The 16,213-nt window shown below is 38.0% G+C and overlaps 1 protein-coding gene across 1 annotated transcript in view; it reads right to left on the bottom strand.

Moving 5' to 3' along the window:
- The window catches only part of LOC137653445 (drebrin-like protein), a 187,524-nt gene that overhangs the window by 150,850 nt on the left and 20,461 nt on the right, over window positions 1–16,213 (bottom strand). Inside the window, exons 2-3 of the mRNA XM_068386841.1 lie at window positions 15,226–15,284; window positions 12,642–12,754 (exon numbers count right to left, since the gene is read on the bottom strand). Coding sequence (XP_068242942.1) covers window positions 12,642–12,754; window positions 15,226–15,284 — 172 coding nt within the window. The remainder of the gene's footprint in view (window positions 1–12,641; window positions 12,755–15,225; window positions 15,285–16,213) is intronic.

The raw sequence follows: 16,213 nt of genomic DNA, 5'->3' as shown, positions 1-16,213 counted from the left end.
GGCAAACGGGAACCTGGCGTAAATAATCAATGTGGGCCTTTTGAACAGTAAAGATTTCTGACAGGGTATCTTTTGACGCCTCCTCATCTAAATTCCACAATAATTTAATAGTAGTTTCCACGTATTTTGCGCTCTTAACAATAACATTAGTAGTTATCTGTTCATCTCGCTTGATACCAGACTTTGTGGTACCAACACGTAATTCCTGTTGTATTTTTATACCAAACACTTTGTCCTTTATTGCTTGATATTCATCTTGAATACTACACTGATTATCTCTAGCTACTGTAGCCTTAGATATATTTCCAGCTTTACCGTTACCATTGCAGAGAGCACTGTATAGCGATGGCCTACTATAACGAACAGAGACTGACATAATAGATACGCAAACGTGACATAATGTTTCTTTTTTGTCCTAACTTCACACACACACACACACACACACACACACACATATATATATATATATATATATATATATGTATATATAATATCTAATTTAGATAAACTATAAACTAGGAATAAATTTAGAAAACATGTGGTGTATGCTCCAACCCCGAGGGAGTAGCAGATTGGATTACACTGAACTAAACTGAAAAAGAAAAAAAAATTGAGGATTGGAAGAATTCCTGATGATTGAAGCACATTAGATTACAAAAGACCTTTGACACTGACGGACATCTTGATATGATGGATAGTGAGATCGTTTTTGAGATCATCTCATTAATAATTCTTTTCTCAATTTCTCTGTGATTTGCCTTTGACTCAGGAGTTGTTATTTGTAAGCCATTGTAACATAACCTAGTAATAGAAATGTCATAGTAATTAGCAAAGGCTTAATAAAGCAATGAATAAATGAGTGAGGATGCTTTTTGAGCATTGCTGGTGATGGTATGAGCGCAATGTGATTGCCTTAGAAAAATCGAATTGTATTTATTATCCACGTCCACAACGGTTTTAGATATATATATATATATATATATATATATTTATATGTATATATATACACACACATATCTATATATAAATAAATACATACATATATATATATATATATACATGTATATAAATTTGTATATAGATATATGTATATGTATATATATATATATATATGTACATATATATATATATATATATGTATATATATATATATATATATAGTATATATATATATATGTATGTATATATATATATATATATATGTGTGTGTGTGTGTGTATATAGATATATATATATATATATATATGTATATACATATCTCTTATTATTTTTTATTGATTCTTTAGCATTAGAATCTGACACTTTTGAGAACGTGTCTAACTTAATAAGAAACTATTAGTAAACATAGTCCCGTCTCTGATTTAAACTGGCATTATTCTTTATTTTGTCTTTCAACCGTTACCTTCTTAATACCCGTTTTATTGTATATTTGGCATTTTCTTAATATTCAATTGCCTAAATGACTCAAATATTCCTGTTCTGAAATTCCTGTTAATTTACCAAAACTTTTACTGGACTCTCCTAAACATTCATGAATTCCAGCATCAATTATTAGGCAATTTTAACTTCTTGCAAAGCGTGTTTATCTTTTAAATTTTCTTTTTGGTCAGAATGATCGTTGGAAAAACTATCAGGAAAATGTCCCGCATCTAATGAGAACTTACTCGCTGGTTCAATTTCCTTGCAAAAGAAAAAGGCAGACTAAAATGGAATTGCAAAATGGCCGACAATTCGATATTGGAAGTTGATTACAGAATTCACAAAATATCATTTCTGTTTACTTCCAATATCACATATGAAAGAGTTGTTTTGAAAAGGACTTTGCAAAAAAAAAAAATAGTAATAAATTCTCCTCTGGAAGTTCTGCCTACATTTATCTTTAAGTGATTAAGATTTATGATTTCTCTGAGTCGTAATAATGTACGTTAATTTACTCTCTCTCTCTCTCTCTCTCTCTCTCTCTCTCTCGAGGGGTGAATATGCATGTTTTTTTAATCTCTCTCTCTCTCTCTCTCTCTCTCTCTCTCACACACACACACACACAGAGGTGAATATGCACGTTTTTTAACCTCTCTCTCTCTCTCTCTCTCTCTCTCTCTCTCTCCAAGAGGTGAATATGCACGTTTTCAACCTCTCTCTCTCTCTCTCTCTCTCTCTCTCTCTCTCCGAGAGGTGAATATGCAGGTTTTTTTACTCTCTCTCTCTCTCTCTCTCTCTCTCTCTCTCTCTCTCTTTCACCTAAAGGTGAATATGCAGGTTTTTTTACCCTCTCTCTCTCTCTCTCTCTCTCTCTCTCCGAGAGGTGAATATACACGTTTTTTTAACTTCCTCTCTCTCTCTCTCTCTCTCTCTCTGTCTCTCTCTCCGAGAAGTGAATATGCAGGTTTTTTAACCCCCTCTCTCTCTCTCTCTCTCTCTCTCTCTCTCTCTCCTCTCTCTCTCTCTCTCTCTCTCCCCGAGAAGTGAATATACACGTTTTTTTTAACTTCTCTCTCTCTCTCTCTCTCTCTGGAGGTGAATATACACGTTTTTTAACTTCTCTCTCTCTCTCTCTCTCTCTCTCTCTCTCTCTCTCTCTCTCAGTTTTGTATCTGTGTGCCGGTGAGTGATTACACTTTTGCGACCCTATAAATATCATGATTTAACGCGGATAACAAAAGGCTATCGAGTGCAATATAGCTACAAGTTTTCGTGAATAGTCAGTGATTAGTTTGAGGTCGGAGAAGTGGGATAAAACGTCGGCATAGAATAGTTATCTTGTGAATTACTAAAAATCTAATCAAGATGGCTATGTACAACACGGACAAGGCTTGGAGAGACATCGCTGGACTCAGCAAAAATAAATTCCATGAGTTGGCGAAACAGGAGCTTGACCGTCTGATAACAGAGGTCACTAGTAACGTCAACCAATGTGACGGAAAAATATTCGCAGACATATTGAAACAATATGATCCAATAAACTGGAGCAAATCTGCGGAAAACATCAGCAAAATAATAGAAGAAATTCCAAAGAAAATCCAAGTGTTAAAGAGACTTATAAAGAAAGTCTACATCAATCAACACATTCCATCAAAGAACAATAAGAAGTCCAATATGGTGAATATGCTGATTGATGCAATGGGAAAAAGAATGCCAAAATGGTGTAATACATGTAAGATATGGTATTCCATTAATAATCCTCAACAATTGATTAGAAAATGTGATGCCTGTCATGTCCCAACACACCCCACATGTGCTGAAATACAGCAAAAAATAAAAAATAAAGACACAAAGGTATTCTGCTCAACATGCTTAGTCTGGATAGAAAATATAATTAAATCGAGACTAAATCTGCAAATAGTTGAAGATAAAGAAGAGGAAGAAGAAGAAACAGAAGAAGAAGAAGAAGAAAAAGAAGAAGAAGAGAACAATGAACAGGATATGTGTAAGGATGCAGAAGAAATCATTGATATAACCTATGATGCCATCCAACGACATACTTATGAAGAAATAAATTACCAGATGGAAACAAATAATAGACCCAAGAGACTCTACCCCGGACCTACATAATTTTAGGGAAGAGCAAGAACAAGAAAAAATAGAAAAGAAGGATATAGTCTGCAATATGCTGAAAAGAGGGAATTGCAGATTTGGCGAAAGATGCTACTACAAGCATCCAAAGATATGCCATAATTATGAAATATATGGTAAATGTGCGTATTTAGACGGATATGGAGACGAATGCAGAGATCTCCATCCAAAAATATGCAAAAACCTAAAAGAAGGAAAAGGATGCATTTACAACAAAAAATGTCGATATATGCATCCTGCAACCATGAATGAAAGTAAGAAAACTCAGCAAACTGAAAAGAAAAATGAAAGCAAAAAAGAAGCAAAAAAAGAAACAAAAAAGCAGGCCGTGTATATACCGCGCTTTGAACCAAGAGCCCCAAGATATGAGGCCTTTCAACCCAAACCTGCACATTTAGAGCCCAACTACAAAGAATACATCTATAATGCCAGGGGTTGGTGCAGATATGGGGACAGTTGCAGGTATACACACACAAATAAATATGAAGGCGAAAGAGCAAATATAATAGAAAAGTTGGATTTTTTAATGGCAGAATTCCGGGAAATGAAGAAAAGAACATCATATCAGAACAGGAAGGAAGCATGGGAGAATCCATATTATTACCAATATTAAATAATGGGGATGAAACACAAACCATAATAGTAATGAATGCACAGGGTTTAGTAACGAGTAACTCTAAAAGGAAAATAGAGTTCTTAGAAGAACTAACCCAAATTGAAAAAATAGATATATAAAATATAAGTGAAACATGGTATTCCCAAGAGACTGGCAGTGATGACCAGATAAAGGGTTTCCAAACTTATAGATCAGACAGAAAAAATAGGAATCAAGGGGGAACCGCAATATATGGAAGAGACATAAATCAAGGAAAAGTATGTGAAAAATACAGCAACACAGAATGTGAATTGATTGCGGTAGAATTTGAATTTGAAAAACTAATGAATATTGTAGTTTACAGACCCCCAAACACTAAGGAGTTCGACATAATAATAGAAAAAAATAGATGATATATGTAGAAACCATAAAGACTGGAATATACTCCTATCCGGAGATTTTAACTTTCCTTTCGTGGATTGGAAAGAACGGATAGAAGAAAGTGGTTGTATGTATACATATAAAAAAGATAGTAATAGTAGCGCAGAAGACAAGAGGCAATTTGAAAAGCTTCAAGATATGCTATTGGAACATAATATGCAACAAATAAACCACATTCCAACAAGAAAGGAAAATGTCCTAGATCTAGTATTTGTGAATGAGGTGAATTATGTTAAAGAAATAATAGTGTATAACACGGGAATTTCAGACCACAATGTCATAGAATTGATAGTTCATTCCAAAGCAAGTGATCACAGAATTAATAAAAGCACAAAATTATGGGAAGGATATGGAAAATATAACTTTTACAGTAAGAATATAAAATGGTCAGAAATAAATGAAGAACTGAATAAAGAATGGAAAAATGTATTTATAAGTGATAATATACAGGTAAATACGGATATAACTGTACAAAATACTGGAGAAAATTGTTGAAAAATATGTACCGAAAAAAAACAATAAACAAAAGACGTGCATACCAAGAGACAGAAGGATCTTATTTCAGAAAATTAAAAAGTGGAAGAAAAATCTTGCAAAAGAAAAAAATGTGTGGAAAATGAGGGAAATAAAATGTAAGATAGAAAATGCAGAACAAAAGATTATACAGTCGAAAGAAAATGAAAAAAGGGACTTAGAAGAAAGGACACTTCAAAATATAAAAAGAAACCCCAAAGTACTTTACTCCTATGCAAAAAAGATGAATAAAAGGAGAATAGAAATAGGCCCTCTAAGAATTGAAGGAAGGCTAACGAATGAAAAAAAGGAAATATGCAACATATTAGCAGAAAAATATAAGAGTGAGTTCACGCCAAGAATTGCGAATGAGAATAATGAAACAGAAATGAGAGAAGAAAATTTTGAATATCTAACGGATATAGATATTAATGAAGCAGATATTGTCACGGCTATAAACGAAATTAAAAATGGATCGGCAGCCGGACCAGATGGAGTTCCAGCGATTTTGTTAAAAAAAACTGCAAACACTATCGCGAAGCCGCTTGCAATACTGCTAAGACAGAGTGTAGATATGAGCGAGATATATGTTAAACATAAATTAGCTTATATAACCCCTATCTTCAAAAGTGGATCAAGACTAGAGGCAAGCAATTATAGACCTGTTAGTCTAACATCACATATTATGAAAGTGTATGAGAGGGTAATAAAAAGGAAAATAATGAACCATTTGGTCAAAAATAATTTGTTTAATATGGGTCAACACGGTTTCGTACCTGGAAAAAGTACACAGACCCAACTGATAGCACACTATGAAAACATATACAATAATATGATAAATGAAAAGACACAGATGTGATCTATCTAGATTTTGCAAAAGCCTTTGACAAGGTAGACCATAACATATTGGAGAAAAAAAAATGAGAAAGCATAATATTGTGGGAAAGATAGGAAAATGGGGTAAAAGAATTCCTGCAAAACAGAAAACAGATAGAGGTTGCAAATGACGAGAAATCAGATGAAGCCCAGGTAATATCTGGTGTGCCCCAAGGTACGGTATTAGCTGCACTGCTATTTGTTAGTATGATCTCAGACATAGACTGTGATGTTGAAAACTCCGTAGTGAGAAGTTTCGCCGATGACACAAGAATAAGTAGAGAAATTACTTGTGATGAAGATAGGAACTCACTACAAAGAGATCTAAACAAAATATATGAATGGGCGGAGATAAATAGGATGGTATTTAACTCCAATAAATTCGAATCAATAAATTATGGAAACAGAGAAGGAATGGTGTATGCATACAAGGGACCTAATAATGAGACAATCACAAACAAGGAAGCAATTAAAGACCTTGGTGTAATGTTAAATAGGAATATGTTATGCAACGACTAAATAGCAACACTTGGCTAAATGTAAAGCAAAAATGGGAATGTTATTCAGACACTTTAAAACAAGAAAAGCTGAACATATGATTATGCTTTACAAAACTTATGTACGTAGTACACTCGAGTACTGCAATGTGATATGGTACCCACACTACCAAAAGGATATTGCACAAATAGAGAGTGTACAAAGGTCCTATACTGCTAGAATAGAAGGTAAAGACCTTGACTACTGGGAAAGACTGCAATTTTTAAAACTATACAGTCTAGAAAGGAGAAGAGCACGCTACATGATAATACACGCATGGAAGCAACTAGAAGGAATTACTGAAAACATCATGGAGCTAAAAATATCAGAAAGAGCAAGTTGAGGTAGATTAATGGTGCCAAAAAGCATTCCAGGTAAACTGAGAAAGGCGCACAGGACATTAATCCACTACGCACCAGCATCGATAATGCAGCGACCATTTAATGTGCTGCCAGCTCATCTAAGAAACATATCAGGAGTGAGCGTAGATGTGTTTAAAAATCAGCTCGATAAATACCTAAGATGCATCCCAGACCATCCAAGACTGGAAGATGCAAAATACACCGGAAGATGTATTAGCAACTCTCTGGTGGATATACGAGGTGCCTCACACTGAGGGACCTGGGGGAACCCAAACAAAAAATAAGGCAATAAGGTTAAGGTAAGGCTCTCTCTCTCTCTCTCCTAGAGGTGAATATGCACGTTTTTTTTAACACCCTCTCTCTCTCTCTCTCTTTCTCTCTCTCTCTCTCTCTCTCTCGATGGTCCAACACTTAATTGGGTTTAATCTTGCCGCTAAGACCAGCTTTGAGTACCCGAACTAGGACCAGACTACTATTAACTTCTCTACATTATCATATTTCTGTTTTGCTCCCTGTCTCGACCTTTCTATTCTAACTCTCAGATTTTAATCTCTCCTGGCCTAGATTGAAAAATGAAATATTTAGATATACAGTAACTAGCCAATATACATATAGACATTAGGGACCTAAGAGCTTCCACCTGCGTCAGTGCAGGGAATTTGGAACCTCTATAAACAAAAGCTAAGAACTCGTTCACAGGTTTCATGAGACTAGGACGGAGGAATCACAGGGTGAGAGGGGAAGCCAGTATGGGATAATTTTATCAGTATGTAAGTCTCATGAGGGAGCTGATTTCACCCTTCTAAGAACTTCAATCTTGAAAGACCTTATGGGATTCGTAATGATTGGATCCTCGAGCATCTCCCTGAAAGAGAATCTGAAGGATGAGGATAACATTGTTTTGTATCCCCTGATGGTTGGAATGGACAGATGTTTTCCTTTGCGAAGGAAGAGCAGGAGATCTGCGATCTTGGCAACTGTTGGGTTCGAGATTGAGTGTTCCGAGACCTTACACCACTCCCTAAATATATTGTACTGATACTTTATACACGTGGAACACCTTCAAGCGAAGGTAACTTGTTAGACAAACTGCCTGAAGACTCCCTGAGCCCTGGCAAATTTGCAGATACAGTAGTCTCCTTTGTATTCTGAGATAAAAAAAACTAGTCAATGAGGTGGTCCCATCTGACTGGCAACCTCCTTGAGGTGTCTACTAAAAACTCCAAGAGGTGAACAAACCAGTCTTTCTAAGGCCAGAAGGGCATGACCAGAGTAAGACTGCATCCTGTTTACTCCCTCAGTTTGTGTATTACAGTATGTTTCTTATCAGAGAAGGGAGGGCATATTCATGAAGATGCCTCCCGTCTTGAAACATCATATCTGTCCCCAATGACCCTGGATCGATGTGTGGACTGAAATATGCCCAAAGTCTGTGATTCATTGCTGTGGCAAACACATTCATCATAGCTGGCCACATATGAGCTAAATCATTCACCACTAGGTGAATGATCCATTCTGAGTTTAAGATCTGGTCTCTTCAACTCGGAGTATCTGCTGTCGAATTAGCCTTGCTCATGATGAACTGTGACACGAGTCACATTCTTTCACTTACCCAAGGCCCGAATCTCTAGTGCAAGGTTGTTCAATGTCTGGGGCCTTGTCCCACCCTTATATAATATAAAAAGTAGCTGTTGAGTTCTCGGGGATCTTGATAAGCAAAGAAGATCAAAGTAAGAGAGGGCCACCTGGATTGCCCAGATCCCCCTTCAATTGATAAATTCCCACGACTCGTGTCGTTCAAGTCCCCGACAGGAACTGGTCCCTACTGAAGACCCCATCCGGAATCCAAAGCGTTGGAAAACATGATATCTAAGAGAAGGGTAGACAATAGAAGATCTCGATTTAGGTTCATTGTATTGGACCACCAGAATAGGCCTTGTCTGATCGCCTCTGTCTGCTGAGTCTAAAAAGAATGATCCTCTTGATCACAAAAATTGGGAAGTCGGTGTTGCAGTGGTCCGAGTCTCCTTTTCCATCTTGGCTGGAGGTGCCTTTGTCATTAGAAAAAGTGTGATGTATTCCTGTAGAGTACAAATGTGATCTTGTGACGGGAAAGCCTTCAAAATCGAAGAATTGATCTTCATCACCGGATAAATCACAACTTGACTGGGGACTGGGGCCATTTTCTTTATGTTGCTCTGGATGCCCAGTTTGTTGCAGAATTTAAGGAATACATCCCTCATGTGGATAACTTCCTGTTCTGAGCTTAACAGGAAGAGCCAGTCATATATCTCACCATCCTCATGCCTCTCTTGTGGAGGGCTGCTCCCACAGCTGCCATGATATGAGTGAAGATCTATGCAACTGTTGCCAGGCCAAAGCAGAGAACTTTGCACTGCCATACCTCCTGTTCCCAGCAAAATCTCAGGTGTCATGACTAACAGAGGATAGGAACTTGGATGAGTCTTTCAGGTCGAGAGAGAAAACCCAATCATCTTGTGTGACTGCCAAAAAGACCAACCTTGGAGTCTCCCTTTTGAAATGAGTTTTTGTTACAAAATGGTTCAGAAGAGAGGGTTATAATGGGTCTCCAAGAACTGGATGCCTTTTTGGACAATAATCATATAGCTGTAGGAACCAGAGGACAGATGTAAAGCTAACTATATCACTCCCTTTCTTCACAGTTCTTCTAACTCTGCCCAAAGAGCCTTCCCCTTCTGCAACGCCTCTGGAGGGGAAATCTATTAGCTAGCTCGATAAAGGAGGAAGTTAGTTTGAGGGGAATCCTAAACCTGTACAACCCAAGAGCTCAGATCCATTTCCTCCTTGGCATGCCAGCAGTGTTGTAGTTAGCCTTCTATCTTCACACACGAGAACTGTAATCCCTACGGACAAAAACCCTGACTGACAGTCTTTAATCATCTTTGTCCCTTATTTCCTGTTGAGCTGGTAGATGGTTGAGGGTGCCATTGGGTCGTAGAAGGGTGAGAGGATGAGGTTCCTGGGCCTTGGTAACCTGTCCTCTGTTTTGTGTATGTTGAAAGGTGGAAACCAACCTGTCTCTTCTCACCTTAGATCAAGGACTGCCAGGGAACTGATTTTGGCTGGATAGGTCTCTGTACTGGACTAATGTCCTTACTATACAAGCAAGAACTGAATCTTGAACTCCCTTGTCTCCTTAGGTTTGAGGTGAGTATTCTCCTGGGATGAAACAAGAGTTTCCTCATCTAACACCTACTCTGCGAAGAGGGGTGAAGCCCATAATGCTTGTTTGTGTCAGAGAGGGACAGAGGGGTGTAGCGCAAGAAGAATTCCTTTCGCCGTGAAGTCAGATATGCTTCTTGAAGGCACAACTCTTGTCATGAATGACTTGATGGGGAGGTTTATGGAGTTGGCCAACTGATTGTAAAGAGGTTGGTACTGCTCCAAGGTTCCTGGCTCTAAGAGAAGAACCATCAGAGAAACCCCAAAGCTATCACAGCATGTTAATAGTTCTCCTGGACTGTTCTCGTTGATGTCTTGATCTTGCAGCAAGATCTATTGGCCCCTCCCAATGATTTGTGATTCTTTTGGTGGTTGGTCATCTCCTCCCTAGAGGAATTAAGAGGGCACTAGTAACGGAGCTAGTGGATCCTTTTCTATAGCCAAGTAACCTCTCCTGCGTTTAGCAAGACAGAAGCCAGAAAATGAGGCTTGTCACCTTTTGCAAACTATGCTGACTTTTTGGTGACATGTCTCCCATGTCTGAGAAATTCTCATGTCGACCAGCTTGTAATTGGGTTTTGTTTCTGATGAGTGTCCTCCAGAAATCTGGGACACTGAAGGGAACTCTCCAGGTTCCTGCATTGTGATGGTCAACTTTGACTCTGCTAAAGCATCTTGAGTGAAGGCAATCGTGCTTCGAAAGGCAGACAACAGAATGTCGCCGACCTCCAGCCCTTGGAGGTCGTCCCCAACCTCTGAAGCAAAGTTCCTGACTGCCCTCCCGATGGCCGACAGCTTTGACGATGAGCTTCCATCTCGAGGAGTCAGAGGAGGAAGACAATGAAGGAGCCATGACTAGAGACCCATCTGGTGCCGCGTGCACCTGTGCTTCAACAAGACCCTTCTTAAAAATAACAGGTGCTCCTTAGAAAACCTAGCAATCACATTCTCTTGATCTGCAGAGGAACGAGAAGGAAAAACATTCCCTGGACTTTCAACTTGTAGGTGGAGAGTGCTGCTCTCTCCTACAACCCTCCCTGACAAGCCCTTGTTCACTGCAGAAGGACATTGGAGGTCGCCTGAAGGGCTTGTTCCCCACAGAGAAGCCTCGAAGGAGCAATCAGCTGTGACCTTGATTGCCCCTTCCCAGTCTGGTTGATGAGACAACCGTCGTCACTACCCTTAACCCCTGACTCTGAACTATCTGGGGAGGACGACTCTACTCGGATCTGTTCTCCACAGGGCACACTCATACCAGGAACTCATTAGGGCCAATTCAGCATGAGTTCGGAGTAGGACCAAGTTGAAGAGTGGTAACACTGCCTAGTTGAGAGGCTACATTTTCAAGACCTGAAGCTAAGGTGCCAATTTATTCAGCATGAGTTTGGAGTAGGACCATGTTGAAGAGAGTGCCAAGACTGCCTAGTTGTGAGGCTGCATTCTTAAGACCTGAAGCTAAGGTGTCAATTCTAGAGCTGTCAGACCCAAATTGTGACACCAATGTTCTTCAGGCGCGGCAAAACACATTTCAAGGGCCACTGCCCTGTTACACTAAGTCCCATCAGAGAAAGGGAACGAACACATTGCTCACCTGACATACTGACCATTTAAAAAACTACCGACATACAGTCATACAGTACTCACCTCCTAACACTTCGTCAACCGAGCTAGGTCTAGAAGAATTACCTGGTGCCAGTCGATCCTAAGTCATTTTGCTTGAAAAGTCTTTTCTTAGCTACGGTAGTCATATGGTTTACATACACTCGTCTACAACCGAGTGACCAAGCCATAAATTCATCACATACGTCAGTCAAGTTACAATTCATTTCCATACAGTTAACACACAAAGAATGGTTATCAAATACAAATTTATGACTTAGCTTTGTCTTGCAGCATGAAGTACAATGGGAAGGTCAGTCTTAAGTCCAAAAAACAGTCGATCTTGTCTATGCTGATGAAAAAATCCAAGTACAAATTACAGTCTAATGCTTTGCTGAATATTCAAACAAAAGTTAGATTATTCTGAATGTTGTTATTAAGAAGCAATTTTCCTAGGTGAATCAAATACAAAAATCGGGAGAGGTAAACAGGGCGTCTGCAAGATCAGAAGGGCAGTTTCCTGATGGTGAGACAGGGTACTACCGTGTCGGTTTGCTGGAAGGATACCACACGAGTCCCGTGTACTCTTGGTTGCCTTAAATTATTCTGCTATTGCTCCTCACTCAAAAATTAAGCCAGCAGATCGCTCGCCAGAGAAGATGATGACCAAAACAAACATGGTGGCTGGATAACTAGTAAACAACATACAGTACACAGACAATTATTAGAAATGTTACTAAGCTAATTGCATCCACCAGTTCAATAAATAAATGGAATCATAGATAGTTCTACCATTAATTGACATGAACATTGTTTTAATTAATTATGCAAATAGATTACAGATTGAATTAATTAGAAGCAACTTGCTGCAGCAAGATCTATCGGCAAATGTTAGTTGTGCAGTGAGTACTAGACAGGGAAAAATAGGAAATAAAAAAACTTACCCAATTTACAAGCACTACTTTCGGGCGTGTAGTATTAGGGTCAGTTACTTTTATAACAGCATACATAATCTTGCTGCTGTTTAAATCTTCTGCCATCTCTTCAATTCCATCCTCTGTAAACACCAACAGTTAATAGTTATAGTGAAAATTGTAAGAAAAATCTTGCTTCCCTTTCTCTCATTCATTGCTTCACATCACTCCAGTAAAGTACAACCAACAATATTTAGATAATATTCAGTTACCAAAGTTACTCTTGTGTAAATTACATACAAGATATTGTGTACAAACTAGCTTAAAATAAAATTTAGTAGCTTCTTTTTACTGGATTGCATCCATCACTAAAAAGAATAGTGACTTATTTTGAGACTATTAATTTCTATATCATCATCATCTCCCACGCCTACTGACACAAAGGGCCTCGGCTATATTTCGCCAATCGTCTCTATCTTGAACTTTTAAATCAATACTGCTCCATTCATCATCTCCTACTTCACATTTCATAGTCCTCAGCCATGTAGGTCTGGGTCTTCCAACTCTTCTAGTGCCTTGGAAAGCCTAATTGAAAGTTTGATGAACAAATCTCTCTTGGGGGGTGCGAAGAGCATGGCCAGTCTATCTACATCTACCCCTCATCATGACCTCATCCATGTATGACACTCGAGTAATCTCTCTCATAATTTCAATTATAATCCTGTCCTGCCATTTAATTACCAATATTCTTCTGAAGGCTTTGTTCTCAAATCTACAAAATTGGTTGGATATTGTTTCATTGTTATACCACAACTCATGTCCATACAGTGACACCAATCTCACTAAACTGATACTGTATATAGCCTGATTTTTATATGTAATTTCAGACAATTTGATTTCCAATTTCACTCAACCTAATCATTGTCTGATTTGCTTTTTTCAATCCTTCATTAAACTTAAATTCTAAAGATCCTGTATTGGAGATCATAGTTCCTAAATATTTAAATAATTCTACCTCATTAATCCTTTATCCTTCCAATGATATTTTGTCTTCCATTGCATATTCCATTCTCATCATCTCTGTCTTTCTCATATCTATCTTGAGCCCTACCTCATGTGATATTTCATGCATTCTGGTAAGCAAGCTTTGCAAGTCCTGTGGTGTTCTGCTAATAAGGACAGGTCATCAGCATACTCTAGGTCAGCTACTCTCCTGTTACTAATCCAGTACAATCCTTCTCCACCATCACCAACTGTTCTTTGCATTACAAAACCCATTAGGGGGGATAAAAAAAACATAGGTGACAACACATTCCCTTGGAGTACTCCACTTGAAATTAGTTTGATAGGACCCCACTAACATTAACTTTGCAATTGCTATGCTCATGAACGGACTTAATTCAATTTACATACTGGTATTTAAGAGGAACTCCGTAATACTGCAGGACTCTCCACAAAATTGGCCAGTACACACTATCAAAGGCTTTATCATAATTCACAAATGCCATTAAAAGTAGACTTCTATATTCTACACATTGCTGTACCACATGTCTTAAAATAAAAAATTGGTCAGTAAACTTCTACCTTTTTGGAATCCTATTTGTTCATCTCACAGTTTTTCATCAATCTTTCTCTCTAGACTCTTTAGAATGAGCATACTATATATTTTCATGACAAGTGATGTATGTGTGATGCCTCAGTAATTATTGCAATCAGATCTTTTTACCAACACTCCTAACTTCCACTCATCAGGTTTTCCCTCTTCATGCCACATTCTACAAAACATTCTTGTAAGTATTCTGGGGAGTCATTCATTTTTGGCCAATATCATCTCAGCAGTTATTCCATCGTATTCAGGGGCTTTCCATCTCAGGAGTTTTTTAATGATAGCTTCAACTTCAAACACACTGAATTCGTTCATGGGGACATCCAGGTCTTCATCAGTTTCAAGTATATCAATCAAATGATTCCCTTCATATCTCCTATTCATGACCTCACTAAAGTGTTCCATCCAACATTGCCTTTCTTCATCTTCTGTTGTTATAACAAATCCATCTCTCTTTTTGATGGATATATTCTTCTTCTTTGCTCCAGTAGAGATTTCATTAATAATTTTGTGAGCAATTCTTACATCATAGCCCCTCCCTGAATTTATAGGATTGTCAGCCCCATCTGCTTTCCTGTCTAAATATTCTCTCCAGTCATTCCTGGCTTTTCTTTTAACACCTCTATCAATACTTACTGATGTACCTTCAATAAACAGCAGTACCTTTCCACATAAATAAACTCCATACCAGGGACTGATATTAACACTATAAATGCACAGATTAAATATTTTGCACAGATTAAATATTTTACACAATACTGTATAAGAGAAAACATTAAATTTCATTACTATTCTTGCTAAAAATCTCCTTACTGTACTACAGTATACTAATATGCAAACTAGCTTAAACAAAGCATTAGTTTTCCCATAATACTACTACTGTACATTCAAGCACAAGCAATAACTAAATTTGCTTCCCTGTTACTCTTGCAACATATAGACTGAACAGTACTAAATACAACCCTAAGTTAAAAGGAAAAATAATGGCATGATGCATAAATTTCTTACCTCCAGTGCCGACAACCTTCAGTATATTACTCTGCCCTCCTTCATAACCAAACAATGCCCTAGGGAAAAGTGGAAAAATGATCAGCATTTCAAGACTTGGGGAACAAACAATTTCAAATTCATAGTATGCCACCTAAAAGTTGCGTGGTTTAATCATTTACCAGACTGTAAATTTCTTATCAAAATAATTGGCAAGCAATCTTAAATGGTCTAAAAGTACATTAATGTCATGTAACCAGATAGGGCGACGTGTCCTAAAGCAACTTCATATCAACTTTGAATTAATTTATAACAAAATACACTGAAATATAGCAAAAGATCTTTATTTATGATTCTTGTATAGTGTTTTTATAAAAGAAAAAAACTATTGTTAACCAATGTATTTACATCCACCAATCACCAAAAAAATGACAAATTCGGAGGTAATTTGTATTTTTCCCAACGATAAAAACCTTAGCTATTTATAGGGATATACTTTCGGCGAAAGCTGAAAGGACGAGCCATGAAAATTTAGCGAGGGTTAACTATCCATCCCACTAGTTAGTAGGGGGTAGAGGGGTAGCTTGTTACCCCTCCCACACACACACCTGTGATTGAGCTCACTTTGCTTGGCGGTAGGACTTCAAGGGGGACAGGGTTGGCGGGCAAGTATGAATAAATATCTAAGGTTTGTATCATTAGGAAAAATACAAATTACCTCCAAATTTGTCATTTGTTTTGTGACTGGAATACAAACCAATGCTATTTATAGGGGTGACTCACCCATTAGGAGGGTGGATGTCCCTGATAATCTGGCTTTTTGGCCTACCCGGGGTACTCCCTATTGTGCACGGATTAGTGCGACAATAAGGAGACCCTAACACCTCGCTAAACCTGCTAAGCATGGTCTGCGGTCAACGCAAGCTGTGTGTGATGAGAAACTAGCAATGTGACTGTCAAAGTAAAAGATATTCTGAGACTTGCAGGAAATAACCGAGGAGACCGAGAC

Source organism: Palaemon carinicauda, chromosome 14 (assembly GCF_036898095.1).
Source record: "Palaemon carinicauda isolate YSFRI2023 chromosome 14, ASM3689809v2, whole genome shotgun sequence".
NCBI lineage: Eukaryota > Metazoa > Arthropoda > Malacostraca > Decapoda > Palaemonidae > Palaemon > Palaemon carinicauda.
The sequence above is the reverse complement of the archived record's forward strand: the minus strand, read 5'-3'. Positions and strand labels throughout refer to the sequence as shown.